This window comes from Ischnura elegans, chromosome 12 (genome assembly GCF_921293095.1).
Source record: "Ischnura elegans chromosome 12, ioIscEleg1.1, whole genome shotgun sequence".
Lineage (NCBI taxonomy): Eukaryota > Metazoa > Arthropoda > Insecta > Odonata > Coenagrionidae > Ischnura > Ischnura elegans.
Window position 1 is genome coordinate 29,180,910 of NC_060257.1, and position 15,556 is coordinate 29,196,465.

Below are 15,556 nucleotides of genomic sequence, written 5' to 3' on the forward strand. Positions count from 1 at the left end.
GTTTAGGGGGGTGTGAGGGCAGTTTCCTCCCCCAGACACTTAAAAAATAGACAAGATTTTTAATATTTTATCATTATGTTTGTTTTCTCGAGGCTGAGCTTAAAGCCACCGAGTGCGTCCACAGGGTTGCGGATGGTGGGTCGATCTTTAGATATAGAGGTTAGCTGCGAAATAAGCGAGTTCTCTCGTCGAATAAGCAGTCGTGGACAAAAAGCGGCAGTATTCTGAGGGGGTATTGGGCTACAATTGGTTAAGGTAGACCATTTAAAAGATACCAAAACCTGTGAAGACACCGTGACTTGGCGGCTGGGGGCCGCCAACAATTATGCCTCTCATCACCCGGGGGAGAGGGCAGCAGCTCTTCTTCACATGTGCGAAGGTGGAGACCATACTTGTCGGTACAGCGACACACATTCCACTACGGGCGTGGTAACATTTACTTTAACGGCTGTAGTACTGCGATGTGGAAGGCAAGGGGAAACCACCACATTATCATCCCGAGGAGTCACAGCTACTCCACTCAATTTATATAATGACATGATGGAATTCTCTCGGGTAAAATATTCCGGAGGTAAACTAGTCCCCCATTCGGATCTCCGGGCGGGGACTACTCGAGAGGGTACATCGGTCAAACGAGATAGAATGTTACGGATAGGAACATGGAACGTCAGATCACTTCGTACCTGCGGTAAGCTAGAGAACTTGAAGGTGGAGATGCGAAGAATGAACCTCGATGTATTAGGCATCAGCGAAATGAAGTGGCCCCAGGAAGGAGACTTTTGGAGTGGAAGCTACAGAATGATACACACGGGATCGCTAAATGGTAATGCTGGAGTAGGCATAATGCTTAGAAAGAGCGCCGGGATGCGTGTTAAAAGCTACCTGCAGTTTAATGAAAGGATAGTAATGGTGAAGATAGATACTAAACCTGTACCTACGTCAGATTATGAAGACGAAGAAGTAGAAGATGTCTACCAAGATATAGCGGAAGTTATCAAGCAGGTAAGAGGGGAAGAAACTCTTATTATTTTAGGGGACTGGAACGCTGTCGTCGGCGAAGGTCAAGACGGAATAATAAGTGGGAAATATGGGTTGGGTAACCGAAATGAAAGAGGAGAAAGGCTACTTGAATTCTGCACGAAGCACAGGCTAGTGGTTGTCAACACTTTATTCAAAAATCCCCTGCGAAGAAGGTACACGTGGAAGATGCCAGGAGACCGTAGAAGATTCCAAATCGACTACATTCTAGTGAAACAAAGATTCAGGAACCAGGTGAAGGACTGCAAAAGTTATCCAGGGGCAGATATCGATAGTGACCATAACTTAGTTATGATGAAATGCCACCTTAAATTTAAAAAGTTGAAGAAAGCCGTGAAAAACATATGGCAGGTTGAAAAATTGAGGGAGGTTCAGCATCAACTGGCTTTTAAAGAGGCTGTAGAAAATAAAATAGGGGAGGATACGACCAACAAACCAATGGAAGAGAGTTGTAAAATCATTAGAAGTGGTCTGCAGGCGGCAGCTGAGGAAGTTCTTGGTAAAAGAAGAGTCGTTATGAAAAAACCATGGATCACGCAGGAAGTATTAGATCTCATTGAAGAACGAAGAAAATACAAGGCTGCGAAAACAGAGGAAGGACAGAATCGTTACAAGAGGATAAGGAACGAAATATGTCGTAAAGCGCGGAAGGCTCGAGAAACGTGGATGAAAAGCATTTGTGAAGACGTGCAAAACAATCTTAAACATGGAAAAGTAGAGGCCGCTTATAGGATAGTGAGGAACCACTTTAAGGAAAGGGGCGTAAGATGTAATACCCTTAGGGACAAAAATGGAGAACTAATGATTGAAAACGAAGAAAAAGGGAAAAGATGGAAGGAATATCTGGAAGATTTGTACAAAGGAAGTCGCCTCAGAACGAATGCTATCGAAAACGAGAGGGAAGTGGATGCCGATGACATGGGAGCCCCAATTTTAAGATCGGAATTTGATGCGGCTGTAAGAGACCTCAGGATAAAGAAAGCGTCTGGCATTGATGACATTCCTGCAGAACTAATTAAAAATTCAGGAGAGAAGACGTTGAACCAGCTATACAAAATCATTAGTGAAATGTATACGACAGGTAGATACCAAAGGATTTCGAGGGGAACATTATAATCCCTATTCCTAAGAAGAAAAGAGCGGAGAAGTGCGAAGATTTTAGGACCATAAGCCTTACTACTCATGCGTCAAAGATACTGACAAGGATCATCTATAGAAGAATAGAACGAAAAGCAGAAGAGTACTTGGATGAGGACCAATTTGGATTCAGAAAAAACAAAGGCACAAGGGAAGCAATATTGGCCCTAAGACTGCTCATAGAGAAGAGAATGGAAAAGAACAAGCCAACATTCGTTGCGTTTGTGGACTTAGAGAAAGCATTTGACAAAGTGGATTGGAGCACAATGCTTGGAATCGTAAAGGAAATTGGGGTTCTTTATAATGACAGAAGAATCATCCACAGTTTATACAAAAACCAAGTAGCGGTGATAAAATCAGGGCCCAGCTGTGAAGAAGCAAGAATTAGGAAAGGAGTGCGACAAGGCTGTACACTGTCAACCGTAATTTTCAACGTTTACATTGAAAAAGCCATTAATAAAATCAAAGAAAAGGAATTGGGAGTGAATATCCATGGAGAAAAAATTAGCATGCTAAGATTTGCCGATGACATAGCCGTTATAGCAGAAACAGAGAAGGATTTGAAAAATATTCTGGTTAATATGGATAGGGTAATGGGTAGATATCAACTGAAAATAAGCACGAAGAAAACCAAGATCTTAGTATGCAGCAGAAGAGAAGAAGTCAAGACCAACATTAAAATAGGGAGGCAAAAACTGATAAGAGGTGGATGAATTCTGTTATTTGGGAAGCAAGATAACTAGTGACGGGAGAAGCAAGAAAGAAATTATCAGCAGAATAGCCCAGGCGAAGAGAGCATTCCACCAAAAGAGAGACCTGCTTACAGTGGGAAACTTAAATATGGAAGTAAAGAAACAATTTATAAGAACCTACATCTGGAGTATGCTCCTATACGGAAGTGAGGCATGGACAATGACCGCAGCGGAGAAACCAAGGATAGAGGCCTTTGAAATGTGGTGCTACAGAAGAATGATGAAAATCAAATGGATCGACCGAGTTAGTAACGAGGAAGTCCTAAGAAGGGTAGGAGAGAAGAAAAGCCTCATGAAAACCTTAATAAGAAGACGGAACAACCTTATAGGCCACATCTTGAGACATGATGGCCTGATGAAGACAATCGTCGAAGGACAAGTGGAAGGCAAGAATGGAAAAGGAAGACCCAGAACAAAATATATGGAACAAGTAAAGAGAGATGTGAAAGAGAAGAAATACGTAGGTGTGAAAAGATTAGCTGATAGAGAACTGAGTGGAGAGCTGCGTCAAACCAGTCCTAGAATTGTTGACCAGTGATGATGATGATAATGTTTGTTTTATGTTGTGTATAATGTAGCTTCAATCATTTAATTTATTATTAATAACTTTCGTATCACGGTAAAGAGAGTGTTTTCTATCGTAATTGTTGTATTTTGTTTTTAATCTTAAATATGGGAAGACCTGTAAGACCATTGTGCCCCACCGAGAAAAAAATCCTGGATCTGCCTCTGGTCCTGGCTGCTTCTCCTCAATTCCCTCAATTTTTTTTCTCTTCTTAAGTGGATGCTGCTGCTTATAAGTTTCTGCAAGGGTTTTGTATGCTGATAATGTTGATGACCTAGCCGACATCACTGCCAGGAAGTTTGCTTGCCTTTAGGGCTTGTTTCTTCAGACATAAGTAATTCGGAATTACTCCCTCAATTGCACCTTATGGGGTTATTGGAATGCCCAAGTTTAGGGTGGCAAGAGTGGAGAGAAACCCAGTGATGGCATTAGCCTGCTCTAAACCCTTTCGAGATGTGGAGTTCTCTCCTTAGCATGACTGCTTGACTGTGCCCCAAGAGACTCTTTGGTCCCCTCTGTTCGGAGCATTTTTCCTGGACATTAGTTAAGAAGGGTATCTCAGATAATCCCACACTATCAGCACCAACGTTTTTCAATAATTCCTAGTGGGAACTCCACATTATCTCGGACTCCGAGGGTAGTTGGGCTACCTCCTTTCTGGATTTATAACCCTACCAGCACCATTGGTTTGTGGTCAACTTATGATTTGTCATTATTATGGTCTTTTTGTATTATGGTTTGTGTTATGATGGCAATATTAAAAATTTAATGCATCAACGATTTCCATGTTGATGTTTATATTGAAATCGAGATATTAGTTAATATTTATGGCCGAATTTCATTTAAAAATTGAATGAAAATTTTCGGCTTTTGTCTCCCAGGTCAAGAAACATCTTCCGAAAAATATCTGTCTTTTGTAGTGAAATGGTTAAAGAAAGGCACCAGTGAGACAACGGCTTAACGTGCCGTTCAACGGACAGAGCACTGTACTTAAAAACCCCTTCACAGAGCATTCAAGCAGGGATTAGGAAGTCTCTGCCATTGCCAAATTTGAACGTGGATTGACGGGGTGGGAAGCCAAAACTCCAGCCACCACTCGGATCTGATCCACTATTAAATTGTACAAAAATAATCTAATATACATTTTGAGTTTTCTCAATAATGCAATGGAAACAATGATAGATACTCCGGGAGCTTGTGTTTATGTTTGAAATTCCTATATGAATGTTATTCATTTTGTGACTGACTGATATGGGTGGATAATAGTGTAATTCGTTACCTGGAAAGAGGGAAGAGAGTGCAGAAGAAAAAGGAATAAATCAACTGTATTACACTATTGAGAGAATTTATTTCACAGTAGCCTCGTAAAGGGAGTGCCATATAACAGGAGATAAGTGGGTGGGTCTTCTCTTGGAAGTCTAATGTAAATATTAACTGTACCTATTGGGTAATTACTTAATGTAAAATAGGTACGCAAAACCAAGAATGGTAATAATATTAATGCTTAGGTAATACTTAGACTTGTCACTATAAGATCTTTAACTCAATGTAAAAGCAAATTTTCTATTAAGTTTTCAAGTTATGCTTTTCCCATGACATATTAGTGAATCTTATCCCTTTTGCGTCGGATGACTTATTCTGTTTCGAGTCCAAGTACCTCCATTAAGGATTCCTGTTAGGTTATACCCATAAAGGTGATACCTCAAACACTGTTGTAAATAATTCATGATAGACTTATTATAGGTGACAGTGGCGTAACTAAGGGGGAGATGAGGGTGTAGATCCCTCCCAAAGCCTCAGAGAAATAAAAAAAAATATTTAAAACTACTGCCTAGTTTTGACGTGCAAAAACTGCATCTGCTTAAAACTAAAATTTTAATTACAAAATTATGAGAAATGTATTTCTAGGCATTTTTTTTCCCGGACCTGCCTGGGGGGTCTGGGATCGATTTCTTCCTAATTATTGGAGTTGAGTTTTTTGCTACAGCTTTTTTCAATGCAATCAAATTATGATTATCGAGAATTTGCTCTGAAAAGGAAATTGTACCTCCCGCTTTCATTTCATTGGACAACGAAAAGCCAAGATGGCGGATCGGATTTCATCTTTTCATATCAAAATCTCTTGTACGGATGCCATTATCATTCCACCATTGTAAAATGCAGTTAATAATTATGAAATGGTTTAATAAATATATTACTATTCTTACAGGCTCGTTTTCATTGTTTCGTGCCGGTGGACGTTCTTGTTATGGCCTCCGCGTCGCCGGGAATTCTGGGTCTCGGTCTCTCGCGGAGATATGCGGGAGGCGCAGTGGAGGCCGATCGTTGAACGAGTTCGTATGTGTTGATGAGGGGCGTGAGGTTTACATACAGTTCTATCGCAACTGAACCCGAGAAGTTGTTGCAGAAGTTGCCACCATGAAGATCACCGGTACTCTGAGGGGCATGTCGAAGATGATAGACTTCTACTCGCAGTTCAACCCATCACCACTGTCAATAAAGAAATTCATCGATTTTGGTGAGTCCAAAATTACCGTGTTGCATCTTTCCGAGCGTAGTTTTCGCTTCTGTTGTTCCGTGCAATACTGGTCTGATCGAAATGGTATTTTAACCGATTAAATCTTCTCTGAGCGTCAGTACGATTCGCTTTTCATGTGTCGTTACTTTCAGATAGCATTTTTAATTATTTGACGAAAAATCAAAGTCCTGTTGGCTTTGTTTTGTTTGACATGACAGGGTGTAGGATTGTTGTCACGTCTGTTGTGATGCTGGCGGTATGAGATGGGATAGGCATTGTACCGACTCCGTGGCTTTTTCAAGGCACATTCTTTGTTATTACTTTATTTATTTGACCTATTTTTGGAAAGTCAGAAAATTTTTTGTCTCTTATGCAATTTAAATTGATTTAAGAATTTCAGTATTATTCAGTGAAAGAATGTGCGTATTTTTTTCGGTGAATATTGGTGGTAGTGGAGTCGCTTCCGATGTTTGAAAAATATGTTTTTAAATGCAAAATGAATATTATTATTTAAGCTAATAATCTCTTTAAGGTGACTTCTATTTTTTGTCCCGAAAATCGTATGTATATTTTCTCTTCGAACTAAGGGCTGCACCATCGATGTTGGAAAAATCGTATTATATTCTGATATCGAAAAGGGGGATTTTAATTGTCTATTGATCGTGAAATTCTTTAATTCGTCGAATAAAATATTGCATCGATAGAATCGCAGAAATTTTTATAGTGAGCTGGGTACCGTCGGCGAGAATTTATTATTTTCAGTCAAACCTTTCTCAGGAAGAGTCCACATACAGTGGTGCAGCTTTCCTTATGCGGCGGTGAAATTTATTTCAATGGATCCACCTCTGTTCTGTCTTTGATTATTTAGGTATAAGCCTTCAATTTGAGCGCTCGTAATTTTCTCCGATTGATTCATCCGTATTGATTGCACGCTATTTTTCCGACGGGTTGATCGCTCTCTTCCTCATGATTTTTTGGTTGTTCCATCCTTCGGCTTTGAGTTGTATTTTAGGAAAAAATTATAATTATGCAATTCGTTCGGCATTCTTGTTTTGCATTGCGGCCAATGAAATACCAGCCGTACCAATGATTTTTCCCTGTTTCCAGGGTAATTTTCAAACGATTATTACCTCTTTCCGCGATTGTTGAATTTCTAATATTTACCTTCTATCAAAAAAAAGGTAAATTTCATTTTTAAACGTTGCCGGCGTTTTAAGTAAATATCAGGTGATGGGTAGCTGTTAGGTGAAATTCACGTAGTTTATCGATTGGTGACTTTTGATTGTCGGGTATAACATTGACCCTGGGAAGGACACATGTTGGGAGATGGTGGAGGTTTCCCTTACCCTTAATTTCAGGGACATGCCACTTCCGTAAGTCTCACTGTCCAGCTGATAGCGACAACTAACCATATACTACCTTTCGTTGCTCATATACCGGCATCTTGGTCTCAAGCAATTTCTATGAGAGCTCTGCTTGCCTTTCGAGGTCATGCGCGCGCTTTTAATGTTTTGAAATACGTGCGAATTTTGAAGCCGGATATAATTTCAGCCTATTTACTATGTTTAATAATTACGCTTCAGATTTTTTGCATGAAAAAAGCATAGATGATTTTTAGAAAAATAAAAGGATTATTATACTTTGGAGACGTCTCTCTAAAATGCTTACGTTCAAAATAATATTGATGGAGTCAATCAGATATGCGTTGGAGTTATCCGGGAGTTACGATATTGTATTCTAACCTTGTGTGATCCGTGTTATAGTCTTGAATGTGGTAGTCGCTCCTACTCCACACGCGTTGATGTTTTTGTACGATATAAAGAATGCAATGCCGGCAAAATAGTTTTTATTGAGTACGCCGTAAGAATTGGAACCGGAAAATCTAAAATAAACTCCTAAATTGACTACTGGCGAAACTAAAAATTAGTTATATCGTAACTTGCATTTAAAATACATATATCGCTATAAGGAAAATATGCTACTTTTTATGTTTTGCTAGGGGGTCGGCTTCTGTGGGCTAAATGTTACTGTATTTCTTGAATCATTATTGTTATGAAAATGATCTACCGATTGTGGTAAAATCTAATGGAAACTGGTGCACATTTAATTAGCCATATTAATTGAACAGGAATTGTTATATGGATGGAGTTTTAAAATGTTAACTTCCTGCATGGGTGACATTGTCTGGGGTACTAATGAAGTAATATGGGTTGCTATTGTCGGGAGGGGCTGTTGTGTTTTTTTCGGCTCGCTGTCTCTAAAACGTAATATTTTTAGGATAGAATAGTTAAAATCCCGAATGATATTAGATTGCATTGTGTACAAGAAAAGGTCGGGGACTGTTCTCTTGCGGATTGACCGCAGGCCGAAGAAAATATGACGCATTTCGAAAATCGTGGCTGTCATGAACCGTACCGAATGACACGAATTTTCAAGACAATAGGATTAGGCCGAAGTTTTGCAGAACTTAGTATTTATTTTTTTGTTGTATTGTGCATACCACTCCTTCGGTCAAACACGTTTTGTTTGCTGCCTAGTGGATGCTTCATCTTGTTTTAAAGAATGAAAAATTCATGCAAAATGAATTATAATTTGTTTTAATTGTAATTTATTTTAAAATATCGATTGCATTAGATCAGTTTTGATCCAAGAGGAGAGATAATACCTTGCCAAATTCAATTGGAAAAACACTCGCCCCCAGTGAGATTCGAATCTAGGCACCTTAAATGCACACATAAATTCTTTACCTATTTTTTGTTGCCTTTTTCATCAAAGCTGACTCTGCGAAAATCTTTTATATTTTTTAATCGAGATAAATTTCGCACGTTAGAATCATTTTATCTTCTGGTCAGAGTTCATTAATCTGTTGAAATTTATGAGTCGATCCAACTCCAACCGGAATCGATTAACTGAGAAATGATGAACTTTTTTATTGGCCTCCAGCTGTTTTTAAGCGTTATTTAAGAGGTCTTACGTAAGATTACTGTGGGTGACGGGTTGGGCATAACGACGATTATGTAAACATATCGTCATCAGTCTCCTAAAACCTCTTTTCACGGACCTATCTGCTGTATTCTAGTCCACGTAGAAAGGCTTAGAATTATTTTGGGCGGGAAATTTTTCCCGGAAGTGGGAATCTAATCTAGGATCATAGGTTTACCCGGCCTGTATGTTATCGAGGACCTTTATTGTTGTGTGACCTTTTTAATACATGGTATAAGGGATACTGTGTTGTGAATCGGTATTTAATTGCTAAATTGAACCACTGTTTACTAATAGGGAAACGAAAAGTTAGCGTAGTGAGTGATTCATGCATATGAGTTATGACATGCCAAATAATGCATGCAAATCGTTCTTATTTATAAAGATACTAAGCTATTATTTATTATACTTTTCCCGAGTGAGGCTATCCTACAGCTAAATTATCGCAGGTATCATGGTTTCTTATTGTACGCGGAAGAAACTGCATCTAAAAATATTTCGGTTCTGCAGTCTTATTTCCCTAATCTTATCATTGTGATCGTTTTCACCGTCACCCAATCAGGCTCTCTCAAAATACTATCTTGAAAATTTGGCGAAAATTATTCTACTTGAAATTTCTGCAAAGGATTTAATCTTAATTTTTCCCTTCGATCGGTTAGACTTTCCCATTCTAAAATCCTAATTAATTCAGCTAACTTACTTTCTTTATTGTAGCAATTTTTAACAACGGTCATAAGAAGTAATGAAGCGCAGTTTGTATTAAATTATGTTCTATGCATATTTGTTAGGATATTAGTTTGAATGCATCCTAGTCACGTCGTGAATCAAACGCTTTCGTTCTCAATTTCATCTTGGGGGCTTGAATTTGGGTCGCTTCGAGATCGCTATGGAAAGAGCATAGCGTACAGCTGTCCCTTCAGGGCGTGTAGACGGTTTCCTCGGCTGGCTTTTTCCAGTTAGGTCTGCCTCCGTAATTGCTTGGCTCTTTTGAAATACCGGTCAGTATTCTTTAAAGACTGATATCCTGGTCTTCAATGTCTCTCAGTTGATTTTTTTTATATTGCGAGATTTTTCGATCTCTTCATTTGTCTTCCACGTGTGCTATCTTCCATTTATGCATTAATTAAATGAAACTCGTAAGTACGGTAATTATGTAGAAAGATTTTTTGCTCGATATCACACGATATTTTTTTAGTCCCTTTTCCATTGCCTCTTCCGTTGCTTATGTTTATTTTAGCGATCTCAACAAGAATTGTTGTCCATTATTATTTCATACCCATTGTTTTCTCCCGTCGTCAAGGAGAATTGTTACACTACAAACGAAAGTTAGCTTTATAAACTATAGGCGCATATAAGTTGTGCAGCTACTTCAAGTGTTCAGTGCCTGTGTATACGAGTTCCTTCATTGGTACTAAATGGACCTGCAAATGGTTATGTGAGATTTTTCCGCCCTCAGAATGTATGTTTTGCCATCACTTAAAATATCAATCTCGTTAGTTCTCATTGGACTTAATTTTCATCCTTCATTGAGTTTGGAGTAAGCACCGCTTAAAGATTAGCCATTATATAGTTAGCCATTATATTAGCCATTGACAACCACTCGTAAAATTTCATACACATTTTAGGGATTATTTACTTGACTTGTCGGTTCTACCATGTATGTTTGCTCCGATCTATTTGTGTGGGGATAGCTCTGATGTCTTTTGCATCGAATTAAATGCATTGCTTGTAGATCATTTTCACCGACCTTATTTTTAGCTTATAAATGTATTAAATTTAATTAGCCCACCTTATTTGTTAACGGCAAAAATTGCTTGTGTTCTTTTTAACTCTTATTTTGTCGAATTATCCGTTTGTTGAAAAATATGTTATATTATTAACTGCACGAAATAACTAGGCCGATAAATTCAAGGGTGACTGGAATAGTAAAAATGCGTACGTATTAGTAAAATCGAAGAAGTAGATAAAGCGGGTGAAGCAATAGCCATTGACTCTTGACTTACGAAAGAGAGGGTTGGGCTGCTAAAGGAGAATGTTATGGTAACTAGGCTAGCTTTATCAAGAATGATATTTCTTAAGAATTAATAATTTATATCCTTACAATTTGATCTGATTTTGTCTTATGTTTTTTAGATAAAGATTGATTTTTCTCTGAGTTTTAAATTAGCTCGTACAAGTTAATGTCTGAATTCATGAACGCGAAAATGAAAACCAGAGTGGACCGAGTAACCACCCAACTTGTGCGAATGCATAAACAGAAAATAAAACCTGTTCTAATTTGATTTATGCATTTGTACATGTTACCTTCCGGTCCAAAAGAAGTCGTTCATGCAATCAGATATTAACTCGTACGTGTTAATGTTTCGTGTAAACAGGCCGTTTCATTAGATTTCTGTGGATTATGGGTTGGGAATAACGACGATATAATAATCATACCGTCATCAATCTCATAAAACGTCTTTTCACGAACATAATCTGCTATATTATTGAAAGTGCATTTTTAATCACTGATTCAGCGCACATTCAGCGTGAAGTGTAGAGCTGTATTCACTTTTATTTGTTTCAGTTCATTAAACATGACTTCACCGCGACTTCCTCCTCGTCAACTACGATTGCGTCATTTTTGTGCGCGCAAAAAATGTTTGAAGCTGCTGTCACCGAAGGTCATGCATCTCGTCGCGCTAACGTCAAGAGCGTAATTTTTTTGCCGTGGAAACTAGGGCGCTGGTTTAGACGAGTAATCCTTTAGAAAAGTGAATATCTTTTTATCTGCAGGCAGAGGTGCGGTATTTTGACTTGATGATTTGGTTTGTTCGCCATGTCATCTGATAGAATAGTTGTCGAAATTGACGCGCGGAGCATGTTAAAATTCGTCCATATCGCTGAGGTCCCCCGGAACATCGAAATTTCAGTGCCTGGCGAAAATAATCCGGATTTATTTGAAATTGCTTTCTGTGAGACATAGGTGTGGCGGGGAGTATAATTAATGTTGAGAGAAAGTAGAATCGAAGTGAGCCGGATTGCACGCTGGAGGAAGAAAATTGGCGGAAATTATTTTAGCGGTCGACAAAAAAAGGTTCAAGCCGATTCACTTGATGTCATAATGGAACAGATTGCGGTAACGTCATGGGTTTGACGTCTGTTTGTTCATTCATGACTGTAGCAGCTTCATCATCATTAGTCAACAATCCTAAGATTGGTTTGACGCAGCTCTCCATTTCTCTCTCATATCCGCTAATCTCTTCATAGCTACATATTTATTCTCTTTTACATCCTTTATAACCTATCCTAAATAACTCATTCAGGGCCGTCCCTTGCCCTTTTTCCCTTCCACTTGTCCTTCAACGATTGTCTTCATCAGACCATCGTGCCTCAAAATGTGGCCAACTAAGTTGTCCCTTCTTCTGCTTAATGTTTTTAGGAGGCTTCTCTTTTCTCCTACTCTCCTTAGCACTTCCTGGTTACTCACACGGTCAATCCATTTTATCTTCATCATTCTTCGGTAGCACCACATTTCGAATTCTTCCACTCTTGACTTCTCTGCTGCTGTCAACGTCCAAGCCTCGCTTCCATAAAGAAACATACTCCATATGTAGCATCTGATGAATTGTAGCAGCTTATGCAATAAAATATGTGCATGTACGGAGTATTGATTGTATCCCAGTTGCTGATTATAATTATTTATATGTTGTTATGAATTAATTTTCATGTGTAAGGAATGGATTGAGATGGGGCTCTTAATATTCAAATTATAGCCGAATTAGTTGAAATGATCAGTAATGAGTTTTAATGTAATGTCTATTGGGGCCAATTGTTCAGTCAAGGACTGATTTAAAAAGAATGTTCAGGATACGATTTACGTGTTAATCATCGCGCGTAAGTAAGGAAGGTTATTCGCGGAATTGTTGGATTTTAAAAATTAAATCCCATATTTTCATTACTGATGGAAATGTAGGAATAAAACTTTGTGTGGGTATAAGGTAATTACATTGGGTGGATAAAACATCTTTTTCCAAATATTTACGCCGGCACAACGGGCGCCCATGAGTTAAAATGATTTGATTTGAATTTGAATGAATTTATTTCAGGAGAGCTTTTAAAATTTTGATGAGATTCAACATTTTTAGGGTTTCAGGGTCGCTAAGAGTGTTTTAATTTTGGAAAGCTTTCAGTGGATATCCGTTTCCATCTTTGGATATTTTTTTGGTGCAGAAATAAATATTCAAGGGCTCATGGGTTCACACGGCAAAATAAATTGTCTCCTTGCTCGAGGAAAGCGATGTCATGACCCCTTTTGTCGATGTTGAAGTGGTTTTTTGCCTCTCTAATTGTTTTCGGCCAAGATGAACGCGGCAAGTTTAAACTTATCACTCGCTTTTTATCTCAGAAGATATAGTCTTAATATTAATTCCTCATGATAAAAATAATAATTGAAATATGTATATACATAGATTTGATAAATTTCGTGACTTTTGCCTCGCTTTAAGGTTGCTGACTCATTCATTTACGAATTAATACCAAGTTTCAGATTTTAATTTGGCCCGAGCTGCGTGCATTTTTTTTTTTTACATTCACCCAACTGCTGAAGTGCGAAATCAAAGAATGCGAAACAGTAAAAAAAAACAAGCAGAGAAAATAAGTATACAGAGAAAGAAAATAACAAAATATTAAAAAACTTCGCAACATACCTGAATCACTTCTCGTGTATTGGCGGCAGCTTCTATTCCAAAGAGAGGAGCAAAAACTCAACCTCAGATTTATTACGTTTTTTATTAATTCAAACATTAATAATGTTAAATTTAATTTTCCCTAAGTATCCTTTCGCACGCTCTAACCTAACTCTGTGTGCAATCGAAATTTAATGAAGTCGTGTCAAGACACTTCCGATAGAGAATATGTTGCTCAGTCTATTTGCGAATCATAGCCTGTATCCTTGGTAACGAAATTTAAAGTACTGGAAACATATTTTCATTATTCTCTGTGATGTCTTGTTAGTTACGTGAAAAAATTACAGAAAAAATGTTATACCTATTCAAGGTGTGATGGTGTAACATTTTTGATGACGGATTGTCTAGAGAAACTTTTTTTTATGAGAGGAGAGAAATTTTTTGTTTCAAGTTGTGCTTCTGTCATTTCAAATTGCTTTAATATTTTTCTCTCATGCCTCATTTGAATGTTTTGGGATGGCGAAATGCTCTTTTTCACGTGATGTAATGAATTGACGCACGAAAAATAGTCATTGTTTCACTGTGATTACGGGTGGAAACTCCCAGGTACCATTACTTTTTATCGAGGACGTCAATGCCAAATGACTTTCCTTTCGTTTCTTCCGTAAGGTGACTTTTAAATTTTCCTCTGAGTACAGCAGAGATTGTTCGTTTTGGAGAGGGCTTATAAAAGATTTAGGACAGTCGTAATTGAAATTGAAATGTAATTGAAATTCTTTAAGCCTTTCCCTCTCCTATCTGTCACCTAACTAGCTTGTAACTACTGACTCTCGTTGTCTTTTTTGTAAATTTTATTGTTGTTTCCTCTTGTTATATGGCTTTTATGTTCTCAAATTTATGTATTGTTACACGACTACTATAAAATGGCAACGCTGTTTGTATGTGTTAGTATGTGTATCTATCTTTAAAATAAATAAATAACCTGTTTCCTTAGGACTTTTTAGGTGAATATAACGCCACAATCTTTCGAAGTTAACTTAACATTTTTTGAGACAGAGTTATGATAAGATCTCTCCACCCGAAATTTATGTTTGCTGAAAGAATTGTCCCATGGTAGGAAGAATGAGATATTAGCATTGGCAAAACTTTGGGAGACTTCAAATACAAAAGATGTATACTCCGTACGAAAAAATATTACTCGTTTGCAGCTAAGATTTAAATACGTATCGGGTGTTTACAATCATAAATGATTGAGAACGTGAAGTTTCGTGTGCATGGTAAATCCGTTGGGACACGTTTTTTTAATTTTAGTCCAAAGCTTATATTAGTTATTTGTCGTTGGGTGTCGTGATTTTTGATAAAAATGCCTGCATGGGCAATCCTATGGAAACCAAACGATACATTTAATAAATATAAATTTCAATATCTTTCCCGGTTCTTCAACCGGTAGGTTGGTTTCAGAAATGTGAGGGTGTAGTTGCTCCTACCACTTGTAAGCTGCACACGTGTGAACTTAACACAGTCAAGGTAGGGGGGCCAGTTTCAGGGCCACCTCGCATCGCTAGGATATCATTTGAGGCGTCCGAAGGCTTAATCGAGGATTTGGATTCGAACGCCCCTGCCATATGTCAGAAACTGTCAAATTAGTAGATTATTTTCCCCGGTATTAAAAAAAAAACTCCATGGCTTGTGATTGCATTTTTTTCAAGCTTAAGGATTTTTGACGTTAATAGCGACCAATATTTTTCACTGTATGCAGCAATAAATGCAATATTTAATGCAGTAACTGTAATATTCTACTTAAAATAATACCTGTTACTTATAGGAAATTACAATTCTTTTTCAACATTTCATACTTCATTATTCACAACCATGGCTTCGATTATTATCTGTCATT

At 37.9% G+C, this 15,556-nt stretch overlaps 1 protein-coding gene across 2 annotated transcripts in view; it reads left to right on the forward strand.

Moving 5' to 3' along the window:
* The first annotated feature begins 5,774 nt into the window (after positions 1-5,774).
* The window catches only part of LOC124169816 (pyruvate dehydrogenase (acetyl-transferring) kinase, mitochondrial), a 105,034-nt gene continuing 95,252 nt past the window's right edge, over positions 5,775-15,556 (forward strand). For both annotated transcript variants that reach the window (XM_046548590.1, XM_046548591.1), the window contains exon 1: positions 5,775-6,010. In XM_046548590.1, coding sequence (XP_046404546.1) covers positions 5,911-6,010 — 100 coding nt within the window. In that variant the 5' untranslated portion in view covers positions 5,775-5,910. The remainder of the gene's footprint in view (positions 6,011-15,556) is intronic.